We start from the raw sequence: 16,201 nt of genomic DNA, 5'->3' as shown, positions 1-16,201 counted from the left end.
GCACTGCGCATGCGCCCGACATCCTGTATCAAACGCGCCCGCGCCCAGATGCCGGGCGCGGGCGCGTTTGATACAGGATGTCGGGCGCATGCGCAGTGCGGCGAAAGTAAGACGGCGCGTAGTACGCGCGGCAGCCGGGACCGCGCTCCTGCCGCCCTTTACTGCGCATGCGGCCGTTGAGCGCGGTCCCGGAATCGGATTTCGGCTGTCAGTCACAGAGGCAGGGGGCGGGGAGAGGGCCATGTAAGACGCCGAGGCCGCTGCCCCCGTGACTTCAAGCCTGACTTGAAGCACGGGGCAGCAGCTGAATATAACATCGATTTCTGACTGAGCATACATGCTGCAAAACTAACAAAAAGTGCATCAGGAAACGACTATACAGCACTATAAGGTACTGTAAACAGCTTAATAGGCGATTTTTGGGTGACAGGTTCCCTTTAACACATTGAGGGTTAACAGCCAAACAAAACTCAATATTAATTACCCTGATTCTGCTGTTTACAGAAGCACCCCACTTGTGGTCGTAAACTGATGTAACAGCACAAAGTAGGGTGCAGAAGAAAAGAAGCGCCGTATGGTTTTTGGAAGGCAGATTTACCTGTTTTTAGATGCAGTGTCCCATTTGAAGCCCCCCTGATGCACCCTTACAGTAGAAACTCCCAAAAAGTAACCAATTTTAGAAACTAAGGGATAAGGTACTAGTTTTATTGGTACTATTTTGGGGTACATACAATTTTTAATTGCTGTATATTACATTTTTTGTGAGGCAAGGTAACCAAAAAATGTCTGTTTTGGCACTTTTTATTTTTTACAACATTCATCTGACAGGGTAGATCATGTGCTATTTTTATAGACCAAGCAGTTATGGACGCAATGATATCAAATATGTCTACTTTCTTTGTTTGTTTCAGTTATACGTAATAAAGCATTAAAAAAAAAAATATTATGTTTTTGTGTCTTCATTTTCTGAACGCCATATTTATTTTTATTTTTCTGCCGATCGTCTGGTGCAGGGGCTCGTTTTTTTGCAGGAAGAGTTGACGGTTTTATTTGTACCATTTATGGGTACATATGATTTTTTGATCATTCATTATTTCACTTGAGGTGTTAGGTCATGTGACATTTTTATAGAGCAGATCGTTAAGGACGTGGCGATACCTAATATGTATACTTTTTCTTATTTAAGTTTTACACAATAATAGCATTTTTGAAAAAAATGTTTTAGTGTCTCCATAGTCTGAGAGCCATAGCTTTTAAATTTTTTGACCGATTGTCTTAGTTAGGATCTCATTTTTTGCAGGATGAGGCGACGGTTTGATTTGTACTATTTTGGGGGGCATACGCCTTTTTGATCGATTGGTGTTACACTTTATGTGATGGTAGGCGATAAAAATAACGAGATTTTTGTATAACTTACCAGTAAAATCTCTTTCTCGCTCTTTCCTTGGGGGACACAGAAGACCTTGGGTATAGCTCATCTCCATAGGAGGCGTGACACTAAGTGAAAACTGTTAAGCCCCTCCTCCACAGCTATACCCTCAGCCTGGAGAGAGAGACTGCCAGTTGCGTGTCCAAGCAGTGAGAAAAGGCAAAGTCCAACAAGGAACCAACAAGCCAACTACCCAACGGGTAACAAAAACTTGGAAACAGTACAGAGAAAAACAATGAATGGGCGGGTGCTGTGTCCCCCAAGGAAAGAGCGAGAAAGAGATTTTACTGGTAAGTTATACAAAAATCTCGTTTTCTCGCCCAGTTTCCTTGGGGGACACAGAAGACCTTGGGACGTTCAAAAGCAGTCCAAAAGGGGGAGGGACCACAGCACCAAGGTGAAGCACCCGAAAGGCATCAATGAACCGCCGCCCGCAAACCCAGGCGGGGCAGGCAGCATCTGCCAAAGTCAGAGTATGCACCCTGTAGAACTTGTCAAGGCGTGCAAGGTAGACCTGTGGCCGCCTTGCCCAAATGCATGGCCGAAGCCCAATGCCTCCGGCCCAGGAGGCACCGACCGCTCTGGTGAAATGAACGGTGACACCAAGACAGAACCCTGCCCTAGGTGCGGGAACCTCAGCAATAGCCAATCTGAGCAAGCGGAGGACAACCACCCTGGAGTCCGTCAACCCTATGCACAGACCTCCTGGAAACCCAAGAGGCCGAACATCTACAAGAGTCGGAGATCTCCAAGGAAAAAAACGGCAAGGCCCAAACAACGTCCAAATAGGTGAGGTGTTGAAGCGAAAGGCAAACACCACCTTCAGAAGGAAGGAAGGAAGGAACGAACGAAGAAAAACGGGATGTAGAACAGCCCTGTCCTGGAAAAGACAGAAGGCTCGTAACAAAAGAAGGGCCATTCCGGCACCCGTCAGAGAAACGACTGATACAGAACACAACCGTACCGGACAGAGGGGTTAGAGAGAACCTCTGTAACGGCCCCAAGGACAAGATTGGAGCGCCGAGAGCTCAGTATATAGTCCCAGGGCGGTACCGAAGGACAGTACAGAGGAACCAAAGAGCCACTCCGAGGAAGGAGGTCTTGGCAGGCCCAGAGGGCCGGGAACGCTGGAAGAGGAAGAACAGCGCCGACACTAGACACCCCAAGTAAACGACAGAACCATGGGGAGAGAAATCCAGAGTGGGGAATGCACAGCTCCCCACAGAACCCCATACAAAAAAACCCCAAGCCTTACGACAGATCCTGGACGAAACACAGCCAGGAGTGGACAGTAGCGAACCCGCTGGAGTCGCCTGGCAAGCGGGCGAAAACCCAATGTGATCAGGCGCAGACCAGTAACACGGGCAGAAGGGTCGACAAAACTAGCCCCGTCGGCCCTCGAACAACGTTGTCCCGTATCCACCCGAGTGGGGGAGCAGAGGACAGATGGAAAAAACCCAAAGGATCCGCCAGATACCAGGAGAAGACAGGCAAAAATCCATGCTGATGTAACCACGTTGTACAGCCCCGGTGTGGGAGATCAAAGGACAATCCGGATCGAAAAAGGTAGTCCCCCCAAGTTATCAAGAAGGCAAGTCTACAGCAGGACCATGCAATCTGCACTCAGCGGGAGGACAGCACGCGGTAGACTCAGTAAATAGGCACACAGCTAATACAGCCAGTGTGAACCAGGGAGACAGCACGAGGCCAAAAGGAACACCGGAACCATCCACATGAACAACCATGCTCTCCCCAGAGGGGAGGACAGTGAAAGAACAGCCTCTGAAGTCCGGCGGGAAGCCACATCGGAGTGATCCGTACCGAGCGGGAGCCAAACAAAGCCGGCGAGATAAGGCAGCGGAGACAGAGGCCGGCATAACACCCTCCAACCGAAAGGAGGAGGGGAGGGCAACAGGGAAGCCATAGGCCAGCTGAAAAGCAGAACCCGCTACACTGAGAGACGCCCAGTCCACCGCCTCGCAGAAGGCGAATACCTTGGCGAACCCAAGGCGGAGGTCCTCCGGACCTGGGTAATCGAGCACCCAAGAGAAGTTGGGTGACCTTCCAGAGAATAGCAGCCCGAACCTGGCAGCAGATCAGACAGAAGCGCAGAGGCGCCAAGACGAAGGACTCATACCACACTGCATCCGAAGAGGAGGAAATTGCAGCAGGCAAGGGAATCGCAGTCCTGTACGAGCCAACGAAGCATTCGAGAGGCGCTGCAGACAACAGCACTCTCGAGCATGTGACCACTAGCGCAGGGGAACAATGCCGCGGGAGAACGAATGGGTACGCATCTAGGGACCACGAACACACCCCGGGCGGAAGGGCCACGAAAGGAATGAGTACCACCCAGCCAGGTGCAGTAGCGAACAAGTAGAGCCCGTCTACTGATAAAAAAGGTAGGTACCTTGAATACATTGGGCATTCATCTGCTGTTTGTTGGACACCACCTCAGGCCCACACAGTTGGACCGAATGAGCTCCTTAGAGAATAGTGCAAGGCTTGCTGGAAGCACCATAACCCAAGAGAAAAAAGTACATCTCAGGATAAAGGGGGGCATACGGACGAGCAGCCCCGTAAGCAGTGAGAAGGCCAACCCACCAATGGGAGAAGGCATACACGGCCAAAACAACGGATAGAGCGCACAAGAAAGTCCGCCCACTGCAAAAATAGTCACTCAGCGAAGAATCAGCCAGAGTCCAACCGTAGCAATGGAAGTGCAAAGTGCAACCCGAAAGGTAGTCATGCACAAGACTAGCACGGCATGCGATGGAACGCAAACAGTCCGCCCAGAAAAGGGGGAAAATGTACCTGGCAACCACTGCAGAGGCCTGCCCAAAAAAAGGGGGGGATGCCAAGGCCAGAACCTACTCCGGAAAGGTAGGACATACCATACTCCGCCCAGAAGGGGGCCATGCCCATGGCCGCACATATCCAGCAGAACGCAGGAAGGTCCACTTTAGTGAAAGGGGGCATGCACAGGTTATTCTATCATTAAGTGATTGTGCAAAAAAATCCACCCAACACCGAATGTCGTGAGAGTGCACCACTCCTCCAATGACGGGGGACGTGTACCAGTCCAGCACAGCATAAACAAGGACAGCCGTGGATCGTGTGAGCGTGCAAAATGCCGCCCATGGAATAATGGGGGGTTAAGCACAAGACCAGCACCGTATCCAATGGAAGTGCCAGCATTCCACCCAAGCTAGAGGGCAGGCTCCTGACCGGCAACGCATCCAGTGAGTGCAGTATTCCGCCCAGAAAAGGGGGTCATGCATATGGCCAGCCACGCATCCAGTGAGAGCGCCGCCATGGATGAGAGTGCACGTATGTCGCCTGAGGAAAGGAGACATGTCCATGGCCGGCAGCGAATCCAGTGAGAGTGCGGCACACCACCTACGGAAGGGGGGGTGGTCATGCAGATGGCCTGCAACGGATCCAGTGAGAGTGCAGTGTACCTATGAAAGGGGTTCACGCACACGGCCGGCACCGTATCCGGTGAAAGTGCAGTATTCCGCCTATGGAAGGTTTCATGCACATGGCCGGCAGCGAATCCAGTGTTCCGCCCATGGAAGGGGAACGTGCACAAGGCCGGCACCGTAACCGGGGAAAGTGCAGTACACCTCCTTATCCGGGGAGAGTGCAGTAGACCTCTCATGGAAGGGGTTCATGCACATGGCCAGCACCGTATCCGGTAAGAGTGCAATATTCCACTTATGGAAGGGTTCATGCACAAAGCCGGCAGCGAATCCAGTGAGTGCAGCGTCCCGCCTGTGGAAGGGGGTCGTGCATATGGCCAACACAGCATCCGGCGAGAGTGCAGCAGTCCGCCTAGAAAAAGGGGGATCATGCATGAGGCCAGGCCGCAGCCAGGGAGAGTGCAGTATTCCGCCTAGGAAGGAGGGTCATGCACCTGCAGCCACCAGAACTGGAGTGGGTGACGAAGTCTGGTCAGAAAAAAATTTGCATGCACTTGGCCAGCGCCGAATCCCGGGCGAGGGCAAGAAAAAACCGCCTGGGAGGCGCCGCGGCCGGGGAACACGACACACCGCCTAAGAGAGGGGGGCATGCATACAGACAGCAGTACTGAATGATGAGGCTCCCGCATCCTGCGCAGCCCACAAGTCCAGTTATTTAAAACAAAATAATAGTATTTTTTTTTTTTTTTTTTTTTTTATTATTATTATTATTTCTATTATCATTATTATTTATTTATTAATATTACAGCCTCCCTGAGGCAGAAAGGGGGCCACCATACAGGGGCACAGGTCGTACAGGCCCTCAGGAGCCGGCCAGTACCCCAAGGGTTAACCGGCATCTGGCCTGGGGGCGGCGCAGCGAACCCCTGGGGGTGGGGGAACCTCCAGGCGGGAAGAATCAGCGCCTGGAGAGTTCCCGCCCCCCCCCCCCAGAGGCCAGAATGTTGCGGCCTAGCAGGCCGTGAAGCCGGGGCCTAAATTTTTGCGTCGCCCGGCTGACCGGGGCCGCAAGTATTTAAAGTATCGGCCGGGCCTAAGCCGGCCGCGGGAGCACCCGTACCGGTCGCGGGTGCCCAACCCGAGCGCCGGAAGTGCGCAGCAGGCCGCTAAACAAACTATGCAGCGCCCCGGCCGGCCGCGCCGCCATGGATGAGAGAATGCACCGACGGCCGGCCGGGACCCGTTGGAACACAGCGCTATCCAATGCCGGCTGCGGGAGCCCACCCGGCAGCCGGGAGAATCAGGGACCCGAGAGGAGCGTGAGGTGCGGCCCAGTAGGCCGCGATGTCTGGGCCCAAAGTTGTGGCGTCCGGCCAACCGGACGGATGGTCGGCCGGCCCAGTTATAGCATAGTGCGCACATGCAATGCAGACCGCGGGTGCTCACCCCGCGGCCCGGAAAAGTCAGGGGCCCGAGGAAAGAGCACCGGATGGTGCGGGCCAGCAGGCCGCGAAGCCTGGACTAAATTGTGGCTGCGCCCAGGATTACCCATGCCGTCAGGAGCGGCAGCAGGTCCTGAGCAGCGCACCGGTAAGCGCCCCCTCTTCGGTATGATCTATGGCGGGAGAGAGAGGGAGCAGATTGCCGCCTTGCGGCACCCCAGGGACCACCCTAGGTCCAGCAGGGCCACCCTATAGCCACTCTGCTATAAGAGACAAACATATTAAAACTGTCTTAGGTAAAGCAATGTCAGCCAGAGTCCTATGGGGGGTCAGTCACGCAGGAGACCGGGGAGGGAGGGGACGTAGGGCTGGAGAAGCCACTCTCTCACCACAGATGTCTTCGCCCTCGGTCCGTTCCAGCAGGGTCGCCCCTTCAGCTACTGGCACCGTAGTGGCAGGACGCTGGAAGAGGGGCTTGGCGTGCGGGCGACCCTTCCGCTGGCGGGATGCAGGGGAGCTGGGCTGCCCTGGTCCACCTTGCCTTCTGTGGGGGAGGCAGCAGTGCGGATGACCGGCACTGGCGCAGCTCAACCCCGGGAGAAACAGAGAGGTCTAGTGCGTCTCTGTTGTCCCGTATTCTGGAACAAAAAGAAAAGAAAAAGTAAAAATCAAAAATTTTAAAAACAACAAAGGAGAAAAGAGCCCTGCAGAGCAGGGAGTGTCTTGCCTCCTTGGACACTAAGCAAAAACTGGCAGTCTCTCTCTCCAGGCTGAGGGTATAGCTGTGGAGGAGGGGCTTAACAGTTTTCACTTAGTGTCACGCCTCCTATGGAGATGAGCTATACCCAAGGTCTTCTGTGTCCCCCAAGGAAACTGGGCGAGAAATATATTTTTTTATGGTGTTCACCTGAGGGGTTATATGATACTTTTATAGAGCTGTTTTTTACAGATGCGGCGATACCTAATATGTCTACTTTTTTATTTCACTTTAACACAATAATAGCAGTTTTGAAGAAAAAAAAACATATTTTAGTGTCTCTATTGTCTGAGAGTCATAGTTTTGTTTTGTTTTTTTACTGATTTCCTTAGGTAGGCGCTAATTTTTTTCAGGATGAGGTGACGGTTTTATTGGTACCATTTTGTGGGACCTTTTTGCTCACTTGGAGTTGCACTTTTTGTGATGTAAGGTGACAAAAATGGCTTTTTGTTTTACATCGTTTTTATTTTTTTATGGTGTTTATCGGATTGGGTGGATCATGTGATATATTTATACAGCCGGTCTTTACGGACGCGGCAATACCAAGACCTCTGGGGGACATTTACCTTCAGATTTTTTTATTTTTTTTCCCACTATTGATTTCTCCTGACATAGTAGCCCCAGTTACAGGGGAAATACACCCTCCAGAGAGGCTGTACAGCACTATACTGTAGAAGACCCGACAGCTCCTGCAATCTCACATGACCGCCGGGCCGGAACAGGAAGCGCATATCACTTTCTGATCTGTATACACAGCACCCGTTGAGCGCTGTGTATGCAGCGATTTAGAAGGCAGGGACACCTGGGAACTGTCCCTGCCTTCTCCCTGGGGTGCCCTGCACTATTAGCGTGCAGCTGCGATCTCTGAATGGACGTTCCAAAACATCCATTAAGAGATAAACATCGACCCATAGGACGTTTATATCCTATGGGCGGATGTAAAGTGGTTAATCAGTATTTTGTGGAAGCAGGTATATCGCAGGCCTCAATCAATGTTTTTTTTTTGCGTTTACGTTCCATTTTTTGCGTTCTGTATACGGACCCATTCATTTCAAACGCCTTCCGTTTCCGTTCAAAGATAGAACATGTCCTATTATTGTCCGCATAACGGACATGGATAGTACTGTTCTATCAGGGGCCAGCTGTTCTGTTCCGCAAAAACGGAATGCACACAGACGTCATATGTATTTTTTTACGTATCGCAAAATACTGAAAAAGCAATACGGTCGTGTAGGCAGAATCAGGGTAGATATTGAGTTTGTTTGGCTGTTAACCCTTGATGTGTTACAGGACAAAATGGATTGTCCTGTTCACACTAGTATCAAGGCTTTCGTTGCTAAGGGTGGGTTCACACTAGCGTTAGGGATTTCAAATAATGGAATGCCCAGACAGAATGCAAAATGGAAGCCTTTAAAAGGCATTCCGTTTGCTTTCCGTCCTAATAGAAGTGTCGATAGGACTTTGTTTTCCGTCTTGCATAACGGGACCCAGACGGATCCATTTTGAATCCCATACACTTCTATTAGGACAGAGAGCAAATGGAATGCCTTTTAAAGGCTTCCGTCTTGGATTCCGTCATAAGACAAGACTATTGGCAGAAGAATGGATCCGTCCCTCTGCCGTATGGATTCCGTTATAACCATGTTATAACGGAAAGCCATAACGGAATCCCTAACGCTAGTGTGAACCCACCCTAACAGAGCCATGACAGTTACGCCGAATACTTTTGACTTATAATGGGGTCAGTGTTTGTCATAGTTCAGCCATGTTTGAAGGCAAGAATACTTATATACATTATTACACTTCATCTTCCCTGATATGTCTATGGGATCCCTCTGTTTTCCGTAGTTGCAATCATTGCAAAACAGCAGTGTGAACGGAGCCTTAGTCAAAGCCATTTGGGGGAGAGGAGAGTAAGAACTAAAGCAAGGTGGAGTAATTGCTAGCAGCCACCAATCAGGCGATGTAGAACACCATTCCATGCGGCCATTGCTTTTAGTAGGTCCCTTGCACTGCATCCATATATCTGCCGCTAAACCCGTGAGGGGATCCCTGGAGAAGGCGCCTCTCAGGACTGTCGCCCGGCCCTCTGATAACCCCGCCCACATCAGGATGGGCGTGACGTCACCGCCTCTTTAAATAGCGGCCGAGCGCGAGGCGAAGGAAGCCGCAGAGCCAGAGTTCTTGGTGAGTGAGGAGGTGGGGAGCGAGCTGTGCTCTGGGTGGGCTGTACTGTGTAGCGCAGTGCGCGCCTGTCATGGCGGCAGACAGAGGGAGCCTTGAGCTCTGGGTGACTTTCAGCCTCACTTTCTACGTGGCTTTGCTCTTTGTCCTCAGGTGAAATCTCTCCTCCACATCTGCACCATGTCCTCAGACGACACGAATACCCCCGTCCAAGTGGCTGAGGCTGCAGAGCAACAGGTGAGTAGACTTTGGAGCGCCCTCTTATCTGCTGGCAGGGCACTGTGTGTGTGCTGCTGCCCTTTGTATCTTCCAAGGGTATTTGTGGGGCAAAAGGTGCCTTCCATCTGACACTTAACTCTTTCTGCTCCAGAGGAGTTTCTGTTTGTGTGTTGCCTGCTAGGGATGAGTGAACTTGTGTTTCAAGGTTCTGGTTATCTAAGAATTCCATTATGGGTTCTGCTACCACAGACCATAAGTTATGGATCCATAACGGAGTTCTTGCATAACCCGAACCTTGTACGCCGAACTTGACACCACAAGTTCACTGAACACTCGCTGCATTAGGTGTGGGGAGTGAAGTGCCTGGGGCTGTACTCGCCTTCCCTGGGGCTACAGGTCCTGACCACATACAGCTTCAGCATGTAGTGTGCACCCTATGACCTGACTGCACACAGTCAGAAGACAAGGGTGCGTGACTGACTGGAGAAGTGATCTGCTGACCTGGAGAAGGAGCAGTAAGGGTACTCTCACACTTGCGGTAGAGGATTCCGGCAGGCAGTTCCATCGCTGGATCTGTCAAAATGCATGTAAACTGATAGCATTTGTCAGACGGATCAGAATCCATATCTGTATGACAAATGCGTTGAAATGCCGGATCCATCTCTCTGGTGTCATCTGAAAAAACAGATCTGACACTTTAAGTCTTTTGCGGTCCACAATGCCGGATCCGGCATTAATGCATATCAATGGGAAAAAATGCAGTATCCGGCATTCTTGCAAGTGTTCTGGACTCTTGGCCGGAGATACCACAGCATGCTACGGTTTTATCTCCGTCATGCAAAAAGACTGAACTGAAGACATCCTGCATGGAGATAAAACTGATCAGTTCTCTTCTGGTATTGAGCCCCTAGGATGGAACTCTATGCTGGAAAAAGAATAACGCTAGTGTGAAAGTGCCCTTAGTAATATTTTTTTACTATGTCTTTCTTAGGTGGGAGGGGGTGCCTGGCACAAAATATTTGATACCATTTTTGGCATTATTCACTTTTTGGAGAGGGGGAAGGGGGGGGGGGGGGAACGGTGACATGGTAAATATATTTATTTAATTTTTATTTTATTTTTTTCCCCTTTAGTGTTTACAGGATAAAAACATTTTTTATATCTTAATAGTTCAGGCATTTACTTGGTCACCCTAGAGAACTATGATAAGCAGTCATTAGATGCTTCTACAATACATTGCAGTGAATTCCTAAAGCCGTTCATTGTGGACTTGCAGTGTTCTTATGGAGCACTGCCACCTGTAGGGCTCAACAGGAACTCCAGCTCTAAAAGCCCTGGATTCTTCAGAGAAACCATGGCTTTAAGAGCAAACAGAGCGCTGTGCTGGGGCAGCTGTTCGCTCCCAGGTCTTCTGCTCTGGGATGCCGTGGTCACAATTGACTACAGCATCTGAAATGTCTATGGCTTCCGCTGTACAATGACGGTGGTGGCCAGGAAGGATTTGAAGGGATTCTGTCATCGGATATGTTGCAGTAAAAGAATCTCTCCTTGACAATTGAATATCATGATATTGGCCCTATCTTCCTCACTATATATAACTGGTGCATTAAATGTTTTACAAGATCCAGTGAGACTTAAGGTACAGACACTGTTCTCTTCAAACAGCTGATCGTCAGTGGCTACTGAACGGGAAGTCTTAACATGAACTAGTGTGTTTTTTTTTTTTTTTTTTTTTTACATAAAACTTTAAACAATGTAGCATATTAAAATCGTATATTGTTGCCCACTATTTTTGCAGCAAAATCTGACTTTTGCTGACCAGCCATACTTTTCTGGTGTGATGTGGATGGGCAAGAACGTGGGCCATCAGGACCAGCTCATTTATTTTGTATGCTTGTTTTTTGGCGTAAATCTACACCAGCAAGGGAGCTGGCTAGATGGAGTGCCAACTCATGTAGAGACCTGTGCCTCTGCATAACTTTGCCGCTTCCTCTGACAGTGACCATCATGAAAAACGCTAGTCCTAATGTCCCCCCCCCCTCAGATATTCCCCCCCGAGATCTGCCACAACCAGGCAACTTTGTATCTCAAGAGGGTAGGGAGTACAGTTTCTCACTGAAGTGATATAGCGCTCTGTGGAGACTTGCGGTATTTTCAGGCAATGCTCCGTTGGGAAAAATCTGCAAACTAGCTTGTACAGCCAGAGCTTTTTTGGGGGTTCTTGTCCCATTGATACAGTGCAGGGTACTGGTTGACTGGATGAGAATCAGGTTCAGCGAGGGACGGTATAGTTTGTGGCTGGTATGGGCTAGTTTACATAGTCTTCAGTTAGGATGGCTTTATGGTTCAGTATCGGAGTAGCTAGGTGCATATGGACTGCAGCAATGTACAGTCGTCCTTTGCCTGTGACCTAGCTGTTGACATTGTGCACCTATAATAAGTTGCTAAAACTTGGCACCAGGGTCTCAGCCATGTGACTGACAGGGGACAGAGTCAAAATATCTCTGCCTCTTGTGGCAGGCACTCTGCAGTATAAAGCTGAACATTCAGGGGGCACCTATGGCTTATACAGCAGTTTCTCTCACTCCACTCTTGTGCCGCTTTAAATATTTTATTTATTTTTTTTTCTCTTCAGTTTTATCCACTGGGTTGCTAATAAGTCGGTATATTGTGACTCGAATTGGTACTACAAATCTGAGTAAAATTACTAGATTCTGCCTTCAGTAAGGAGAAACTGACTACAGGACAACAGTGACTACACAGTAACTGTTAGCGTTGAGAAAATATGCTTCGGGTATTATTTAATGGGTTTCTTTTTACTAAAACAGATGTTAGGAAAGCTGAAAGTGTAGCTGTCTAACACCATGTACGGCAGATGGCGCCCTATAGCCTCCGGGTACTTGCAGCCAATGTCGGTAATTTGCAATAATGCCAACTCCTCAGATAATGTGGTCAGATGTGACCACTGTCTAAGGGCTAAAACCTGGAAGTGCATGCTTCTGTGTAAAGAATGCCTCCCTCCGAAGGAGAAAGGTGAAGGTGTTCATTTGTAGTAATGAGCCTGTATTAGGCTTCCAGGTTCATTACTTGTATATTACAGTTCAGCCCAGCAGGTGGCAGCACTGAACTGTAATAGAGATTTCTGTATAGAATAATGGAGCAAATTCCATTCTACAAATTGCAATCTGATTGGAAACCTATCAAAATCTAAATACCCCCTTCCCTAAAATATAAATAACTTAAAAGTTACATGGGCATCACAGCATGCAAAAACACCAGTTTTGTTGGTATTGAAACAAGAAACTATGCAAGTGTGGTATTGTAATTGTACTGGCTTGGAGAATGAAGAGCAAGTCGGTCTCACTGCATATTGAACGCCATAAAACTGTCTGAATTGCGTTTAGTTTTTTATTTTCAATACCATCTGAATTTTTCCCAGTTTCCCTCTATATTAGAGGAATCGGTCACCCTGCTTTTACAATTTTAATCTGTCACCATCGCTATGTTCACTAAAGTACCTTATTTCCAGCAATTGTCTTTACTTTCGTTTTGTCCTTTTGACAAAGTGATGCCCCTCTGCAGTGCCCACGAACACCTCCTGATCCTGAAATGACCTCCCACAGCCCCGGCAAAGGGTTCCGCCCCCTCCCCACGTCAGTCTACCTTCTAGAAATGCCCTGTCCTGCCTGTCGGCGGCCAGAAAACTCACGCAGGCGTGATGGTGACAGCTTAAAATGGTAAAAGCAGGTGACAGTTTCCCTTTAAATGGTTGCATTAGAAAGTACAACTTGTCCTGCAAAACGGAAGATCACTGTCAGAAAAGGGGCAATTTTTTTTTTTTTTTTTTTAATTGCAGTCAGCCCCGCTCCCAGCTGCTGGTTAATTGGTGAGCCGTGTGACAATGGAGGGGAGCAGAGCTGACAGTCAAATAGGCAGGGAAGGGACACTTTTAAAAGCAAACCTTTCTTGGTAAAAAGTCAGACATGATTTTATACATGTATGGAGGCAGCAACTGGGACAGCGAAAGGTGAGAAGCCTGCCTTAGCATCTTAGACTACTTTCACACTAGCGGCAGGACGGATCCGACAGGGTTATTTCGCTGGACTGCTGCTCCGTCCCTATTGACTATAATGGGGACAGGGGCGGAGCTCGGGCGCAGCATGGCAGTTCGCGGTGAGAGACCGCTGGACTGAAGTCGGACATGCAGTACTTTTAGTCCGGCGGCCTTTTGCCGTGCTGCGCCAGAGCTCCGCCCCCCCCCCCTTAGTCAATAGGGACTGAGCGGCGGTCCAGTGAAATAGCGGCAGGTCGGGTCCTTTTATTTGCAGATTTATAAACTTCAATGGATTTGTGGTCTAGACATCACATATGTCCTTTTGCATCTTTTTGCAGAACAGACATACGGATGATCCATGTGCTTTCTGTATCCGTATGACTGTTCCACAGAGGTAGACCATGTTCTATACTTGGCTGCAAAATGTGGTCCCCAAAATTGATGCAACCCAGGCGGTATCCACAATTTGCAGACTACCAAATACATTCGGTCATGTGAATGAGGCCTTAGCAGTGTTCGGTAGACTCTTAAGGCAGATTCTCCTTGGCAATGCTCAGTGTTTTAATACTTGTACACAATTTGTTAATAAGGTATATAAGTTAGTCAAATTGCTGTTCCTACACAAGTGTGTGCTAATCCTATGTGGGTTACAGCAAGACCCCACACGATTGCATGAACCAGGCTTTATTTTGGGGTAGAAGTTTCCTTGCTCAACACAAATGCAAAGGAACTGTCCCTTTACTGCTCATAACCATTTGTAATAAATCTTTGGTATGTTTTCAGTTCCTTGATAAAATCGGTGACCTGCTTTTTCAGCTATGTATTTTCCTTGCTGGATCAAAAAGTTACTTTTCTTTACTTTTCTACAGCAAAATGTGGTGGAACGTGTTACACAACTGCCTCTTGTCAGCTCTGCATGCAGTATGGTTAGTGCAGTCTACAACTCTACTAAGGATAGTCACCCATACATCCGCAACGTTTGTGATGTTGCTGAGAAAGGAGCAAAGACCTTAACTGATGTTGCAGTAACTGGATCAAAGCCTATTCTAAGCAGACTGGAGCCACAGAGTAAGTCCATTGAATGTCTATTTGCACTCATCAGTCTGAAATGGTTTGCTTTTTAGGTTTAGACGACCTGTCGCCACTTCTACCGTAGAGGCCAGAACTTGAAGGACCAGTTGGTGCGTAGTTTCCTTCAAGATGTTGAAACTAAAGATAACAGATACATATCAGGGATTGGCAATCTGCAGAGATTGCTCATTTTGCAGATATAGTCCACGTATCAAAACATTCACTAACCCAAGTGATCAAAGGGAATAGGAGATTAGAAAATTCATTAATTGTAAAACCCAGGGGGTGGTCTACATACCTTCATGCCCTCGCCCCAAATTATGTCGTGAAGATGACACAAGAATTAAGGCCATGTATATTGGGCCATTTAAGTACAATAGAGACAAAGGCATGCCCATTTCAAGACTTAAGATATGCCCATGGTAAAAATGCAAACGTGTTGCGTTTTTTGGAATACAAAAGATGAAAGTGGGACCTAGAGGCGGACAGGAAATTTTTTTGCAATGTGAGGCTCGCTGGATTTACAGACTGAATACAATGAGTCCCATTGGACTAAATGAAGGATGCGCTTTTACAGCATTTAGCTTGAAAAGAAAGGGGGGAAAGGGATATTAAACATATCACTATGGTATCTCTATTGATTTTGAATTATAAGTGATACAATAGCTCAACAAAATAAGGGATAATAGGCCTAAACATCTGATGGGTGCTATTTAAATAGCTATATTAATGTACCTCTCCAGTGAGTATGATCTAAATTCGATGAAGGCATGACTTGTGGTGATTTTGTGTATGTAAAATAATTTTATAGATTACAGTAAAATAAATCACTGTTATGATGGAATAATGACTAAAGATGTGAATAGTGATTACAACTAATACAAATAGGAAAGGTAATACATTTATAATACATGATTTTAATTAATCATAATATACTTGGGGCACTTAGTTTTATAATCACTATGTAGTGTCACTAAGGGGATATTTTATGCAAATAAAATTATGGATAGTAATTCCATAATCGGTAGGATAATTGAAATAATAAGGGGTCATAGTATTACAATCATGTATTAATTGATTATGACATGACAAGTGAAATCATAAGGTATATGATGGTAATTGATAATCTCCTCTGTTGTTGAAATGTAACAGGGAATGAAAATACCAAAAATAGTAAACGGTAAAGAGAAATACAAACCAAGTCTGAAGTCATGTGTAATGGAAAATCGGGGGTATATGTGAAGGAGTCTAAATTTGGACCAGGGCTTCGGAGTCCCTACTAAATTTAAATTGGAATAAAAAAGTTTAAATGTCCTAATTCTCAAAGTTTTAATTACTTCTATACTGTAAGAATAAAGGCCAATGCATGCAGTGATCACGTTACTGCAAACGAACACGTTAAGTGACCGTGAAGAGGCATGCTTTGCATATGCTTCACTATATGGCACGCAATACTTATACTTTCCATTGTGTTCCGCTGTTACAGGGAATGGTTAACCTAGCCTCTCACTGATAACTGATTAAGTAAATGTTTTTTGCAGGACTAGACACTTGTATAAGTGAAGGGCATGGATAGTCAATAGCTCAAGACTGAAGCTGTAAACATTTAAAAAAAAAACTGTC

The 16,201-nt window shown here is 47.7% G+C and overlaps 1 protein-coding gene across 3 annotated transcripts in view; it reads left to right on the top strand.

Annotated features, from left to right (window-relative positions):
* Nucleotides 1-16,201, top strand: part of LOC122945998 (perilipin-3-like) — a 46,417-nt gene that overhangs the window by 12,324 nt on the left and 17,892 nt on the right. The window contains exons 1-3 of one of the 3 annotated variants that reach the window (XM_044305279.1): nucleotides 9,174-9,237; nucleotides 9,388-9,471; nucleotides 14,377-14,575. In XM_044305279.1, the coding sequence (XP_044161214.1) occupies nucleotides 9,415-9,471; nucleotides 14,377-14,575 (256 nt within the window). In that variant the 5' untranslated portion in view covers nucleotides 9,174-9,237; nucleotides 9,388-9,414. Of the gene's footprint in view, nucleotides 1-9,173; nucleotides 9,238-9,387; nucleotides 9,472-14,376; nucleotides 14,576-16,201 lie in introns of those variants that run through there. The other 2 variants (XM_044305260.1, XM_044305269.1) reach the window with 2 other exon arrangements.

This window comes from Bufo gargarizans, chromosome 1 (assembly GCF_014858855.1).
Source record: "Bufo gargarizans isolate SCDJY-AF-19 chromosome 1, ASM1485885v1, whole genome shotgun sequence".
NCBI classification, from domain to species: Eukaryota; Metazoa; Chordata; class Amphibia; order Anura; family Bufonidae; genus Bufo; species Bufo gargarizans.
The sequence above is the reverse complement of the archived record's forward strand: the minus strand, read 5'-3'. Positions and strand labels throughout refer to the sequence as shown.